Here is a 5,525-nt window from a genome sequence, read left to right as displayed (position 1 = left end):
ATTAAAGGAGTGTGCCACCACTGCCCAGCTAGAAGTATACTTCTTATGTCATAATGATGCTGAAAGTTTAAAACCCAATTAGGAGAAGTAAAATATAAAGACCAAAAAGAAATGAAATAACAATTCAAGGCAAAAAATACTACATGGAATAAGGTGGACAAAGGTCTTGATAGAGTTTTGACACAACCTATAATGAGAAAATATGGCCTGGAATGTAGTTCCAATTAATACAGGACAAAATATATTAGAAATACAAGACAAACAGATACAATTGCATAAAGAAATAATTTAACAGCAACATTGCAAGACTATGATACATGCAGAAAACCCCAAATAAATCACAGAAAGTTCTAGGCAAGCTTTCCACTGCTGAGTTCTATCTGTTGCTCCTTCCTTTTTTATTTTGAAATAATTTTAAAGAAAAAATTAAGAATGTTAGGGGAAAATTCTATAGATCATTCATGCAAGGTTTATTAATATTTGCTTTATCTTTCCCTCTTCCTGATTATACATTCATATACATGTACACTTGTGCACAAACACACACTTTTTCCTGAGCTAGTTGAAAATATACAACTACTACTCAGCACTCCATTGTGCACTTCCTCAAAGACTCTTGTAACCATGGTATGATCATCAAAACCAGGAACTAAGTGATTACACATACCACAGGACCTATTCAGTTTTTAAAAATTATCCCAATAATGTCATTTAGGATAAAATAAGAAGCCTTGTGACACAGTATCCAGACCAGGGTAATAAGTTACATTCTGTTGTAACATCTTTTTTGATTCAGCCAACCTAGAGCAATACTTTAGAATTCTTGACCTTTATAACACTGGCTTTTTAAAAAAATACAGAGTAGCTTTTTGGGGGGTGATTGGTTTGGTTTGGCCTTCAGGCTGGAGTCTTGTGCCTTCATACTCTTCATACTGGTGTAGCTGTACCTTTAATACTCACTTCACTTTTTCGGTTTGTCTGTGGTAAGGTCTCTCATAGACAATGATGGCTCTGAACTCACTGTACTTACCTCTGGAGGTAACCTTGAACCAATCCTCCTGCCTTTGCCTCCCAAGGATTACAAGTGTGCCTCCCTACTTCATGCTTCCCACACCACTCCATACCCCCTTTCCTTTTGGCTATACAGCTTTAGACTGGTTATTCTATGTCTTACAGACCACTACTTTTATTTTGTATAGTAGGTCTTCATGATTGACATTATGTATTTTTAGGGAGACCACCACAAAGACATCACTGTATCTCTTATCTAATATCAGGAAATGCATGGTATAAATTTGGTCCCATTACCATTGATTTGATCTTTGATCACTTCATTAAGGTGTTGTCTACTAGCTTTATCTGCTGTAAATTTGCTATTGTTCTTAATGAGTATTTTGTGCTTGGTCAACTTCTACTTGTCCTTTAGGTTTCTCAGTTTAGGTGTTATTTCTCCAGGGAAGTCATCCAGAACTGCTTCATACTCCCAAGACAAGGTCAGATTGTCCTCATAATTAAGGAATTATAGATAATCAATATATACTTGAGATAATATCTAACCTCTTTGGAAGTTGTTTAATGAAAGTGAATAAAAACATATACCTTTTAAAATCAAGGTAGATATGGGGAGGTGGTGCCGCACGCCTTTAATCCCATCATCAGGAGGCAGAGGCAGGTGGATCTCTGAGTTCTATGCCAGCTTGGTCTACAGAGTGAGTTCCAGAATGGCCAGGGCTACACAGAGAAACCCCGTCTCAAAAAACCAAAATAGGTAGGTAGGTAGGTAGGTAGGTAGGTAGGTAGAATCTTGAACTGTAAAAGAGGTAGATAGTCAGATGGTCATAGATAGATAGATAGATAGATAGATAGATAGATAGATAGATAGATAGATAGATGATAGGTAGTTAGATTGATAGTAGATTGAGAAAAATTAAGATACCTCATATTAAGAATACTGTCATATACTGCAAGTGATGAGTTATATTGGTATAATATGTATAAAAAGCAGTTTGGCATTGTATCTCAAAAATTGTTCACATATCGTAAGCTACTGATTCTACTTCAAGAAAGTAATGCTTGGGAGAACTGGCCATTTCCCTCACCAGCTACAACACTTAGGAAAGGGGGCCTGCACCTTGCCTGAGCAGCAGAGTAGAACTGCCCCTGGTTGCTGGAGTTGCTTGTGAGCTGGCCTGAGAGTATGAGAGCTGCTTGACTGGATAGTGATACAAACTCTCTTTTAATTTTCCCTGGACACTATGGGAGACAAAGTACAAATCACAAGGTCCTGGGAATAAAGAATGTTATTTTATGCTGGGCGGTGGTGGCACACGCCTTTGATCCCAGCACTTGGGAGGCAGAGGCAGGTGGATTTCTGAGTTTGAGGCCAGCCTGCTCTACAGAGTGAGTTCCAGGACAGCCAGGGCTACACAGAGAAACCCTGTCTCGAAAAACCAAAAATATATATATATATATTATTTTAAAAATAATAAAAAATAAAAAAGTTATTTTATTTTCTGTTTCATTAAATATATTCAAAAGCAACAACATGATGTAACATTTATAAGACACTAAGAAGAAAATATGTATAATATATCTCATTATTGATTTTCTTTCTTTTCAGTACTGGGATTTGAACCCTGGGCCTTGCATATACTAAGCATGTGTTCTGCCACTGAAGTCCTTTCTTCCATTGCTTCTTACAGGCAGCCCTGGAAGCACTAGATGAATTAGACTTGTTTGGTGTGAAAGGTGGGCCGCAATCAGTTATCCATGTCCTGCCTGATGAAGTACAACACTGCCAGGTAAAGAAAGAATGGAATATGTCATAGCAAATTTTATTCTTGCTCAGAGTCAGACTTAGCATGGGATTTAGCTTAAAGAGAGTAGCCCATCTTGTGACTATTACCATGTGATCAGAAATGTCTTTATCGAACATTCTATAGTGAGATAAACCTGATATAGCATGAGCTATATCTTAGTTAGGGTTTCTTTTGCTGTGAAGAGCAGGACAACTCTGATAAAGGACAATATTTAATTGGGGCTGGCTAACAGGTTCAGAGGTTCAGTCCATTATCATCAAGGTGGGAGCATGGCAGCATCCAGACAGGCATGGTGCAGGAGGAGCTGAGAGTTCTATATCTGGTAACAGTTCATTCTTAGTTTTGTTTATAATTGCTGCCTATATTGAAAGTTTCTTTTCCCTGGTATGTTAAGTTTCTCCCCTTCTTCAAACCCTGATTATGTTCTATGATATCCTAGTGAATATAAATTAAAGTTCTAATTTTGAAAATATTTTCTGTGGATAAAGTATGTCATGGAAGAAGCAGGCAGAGCTTTAGTGGATAGGAAGAAGGCTAGTGGGACTAATGCGGGGACAGGGAAAAGTATAGAGAGTAAAGATGAACAAAGGGCAATGATGCATGTCTGAAAATATAAAGCGGTCCATTATTTTCCACGCTTGCTGAAAACTAATTTGAAAATATTTCAGAGGCATAGCTATCCTTCTCTATTCTGCCTAACTGCTGTATTTTGTCTTAGTTTTATTATTTTAAATTTTTTATTATTTTTGTGTATGATTTTTTTCCCTGAATGTATACCTGTACCATATTCATCCTTGGTGCCCATGAGGCCATAAAGAGATATTGGCATTATGGATGGTTGTGAGCTACCCAACCCTCTAGAAGAGCAGCCGGTGCTCTAAAACACTGATTATCTTTCTAGCCTCTGTTTTTTTTTTTTAATCTATTTGCTAGCAACCAACAGAACTATGTGCATCCCACATATGTTAGAGTCTTTATCTATGAACAGTGGCTCTCCAATCAGGATGGGAAACATCCTGAAACAGGATTAAGAAAAGGGATGCCATACCAAGCAGGCTACTTGTTTAAGAGTCTCACTATTTAATAAAGTTTGGTTTATTCTTCTGATAGCTTTTGTTCCACATAAATCATTTGTAACCAAAGTTTCACTTTACAACCAAGGTATTTAGTAGTAAATCCTATTTTTTTAACCTTTCTCTTAGTCGATCCTGAATTCACTACTACCCAGGGCTTCGACATCCAAAGAAGTCGATGCCAGTCTGCTCTCAGTGGTCTCTTTCCCAGCCTTTGCTGTAGAGGACAGCCATTTGGTAGAGCTCACCAAACAGGAGATCATCACCAAGCTTCAGGTATGTCCACGTGTGGCTTTCTTCTCTTTAGGGCTGGAACTTGAAAGGGAGATTAGTGCTTTTAGGGCCTTTGAGTATAACTTATGCCAGGAAACTTCCCTCATCCTAGGTTACATTCTTGTTTGTTTTGTTTTGTTTTGTTTGTTTTTTGTTTTGTTTTTCGAGACAGGGTTTCTCTGTGTAGCCCTGGCTGTCCTGGAACTCACTCTGTAGACCAGGCTGGCCTCAAACTCAGAAATCCACCTGCCTCTGCCTCCCAAGTGCTGGGATTAAAGGCGCATGCCACCATCACCCGGCTAGGTTACATTCTTGTAAGTAGTTTTTCACAAGACTCTCAAAAGTTTCTGCAGTCATTACTGTTGGAAATGATACATCCACTTAGGAAAACAGTTGGTATATTCTTAGGAATTTAAACATATATGGAACATGTGATCCAACAAGCATCTTTATTTCTCAGTATCTTCCCAAAAATGATAGTATATACTCACACAAAAATTCACAAATATCTATAGCAGTTTCAGCCACAATTGCAAAAATCTGGGAACAACCTTCAACTGAGAAACAAATTAATTTTACTATATCCCCTTGAATAATACTCACCAGTGAAAGAGAACAAGCTAGTGTGCTCCAGGTGTGATTGATTAAATGTATTTTGCTAAGAGCTAAGAACAGTTCACAGAGGCTATCCATACTGTACAGTTCCATTTATGTGACACTCTGTAAAAGGAAAAAACAAGGGAAAAAACAATTGGTGATTAAAAACTTACAGGGAAAATTATCAATAAAGATATACCTCTGGAGAATTTTGAGCATGACTGTGTTTGCCCAATGTCATGAAATTGTATGCCACAAGAAAGTAAATTTAAATGGCAAAAAATGATGTGATAAGAAAACTGAAATGCAGACTAGAAAATGACTCTTAAATGTATTAAAAATGATTAGAATAACCACACTGAAAAGGATAAAGAAAAATGACATAAATTTTGGAAGTGTTACTCTTTTACGGATACTCTAAACTCAAGGGAAAATTAGCATATATACAAACGGTACTCTAGGTCAGAAAACTACAAGTATGCTTTTATTAATCCAGCCATGTTTCTGTATCATTTACTGCAAGGCTGAATAGCTTTAATGGAGGTTATGTGGCCTGAAGAACCTGAAGTATTTGTTCTCTGTCCCTTTAGTGTGAAGTTGGTACACTTCTGCTCTAGTAGATAAATTGTTTCTCAAAGGGGTTGAACAAATAAATGTATAGTATGTACATTAGGTTTTATCACTGTTGAAGTTCCAAATATGACACTGGGAAAGTGAAAATGAACCCCTATGCTGGATGAAAGTAGATGCTATTGTTGTAAAG

General features: G+C 37.2%; 1 protein-coding gene across 6 annotated transcripts in view; it reads left to right on the top strand.

The window, feature by feature from the left end:
• The window catches only part of Phka1 (phosphorylase kinase regulatory subunit alpha 1), a 127,612-nt gene that overhangs the window by 18,856 nt on the left and 103,231 nt on the right, over nucleotides 1-5,525 (top strand). For all 6 annotated transcript variants that reach the window (XM_031365998.1, XM_031366010.1, XM_031366001.1 and 3 more), the window contains exons 7-8: nucleotides 2,703-2,801; nucleotides 4,022-4,168. In XM_031365998.1, coding sequence (XP_031221858.1) covers nucleotides 2,703-2,801; nucleotides 4,022-4,168 — 246 coding nt within the window. The remainder of the gene's footprint in view (nucleotides 1-2,702; nucleotides 2,802-4,021; nucleotides 4,169-5,525) is intronic.

This window comes from Mastomys coucha, chromosome X (assembly GCF_008632895.1).
Source record: "Mastomys coucha isolate ucsf_1 chromosome X, UCSF_Mcou_1, whole genome shotgun sequence".
Lineage (NCBI taxonomy): Eukaryota > Metazoa > Chordata > Mammalia > Rodentia > Muridae > Mastomys > Mastomys coucha.
This window is presented reverse-complemented; position numbering and strand designations above follow the sequence as displayed.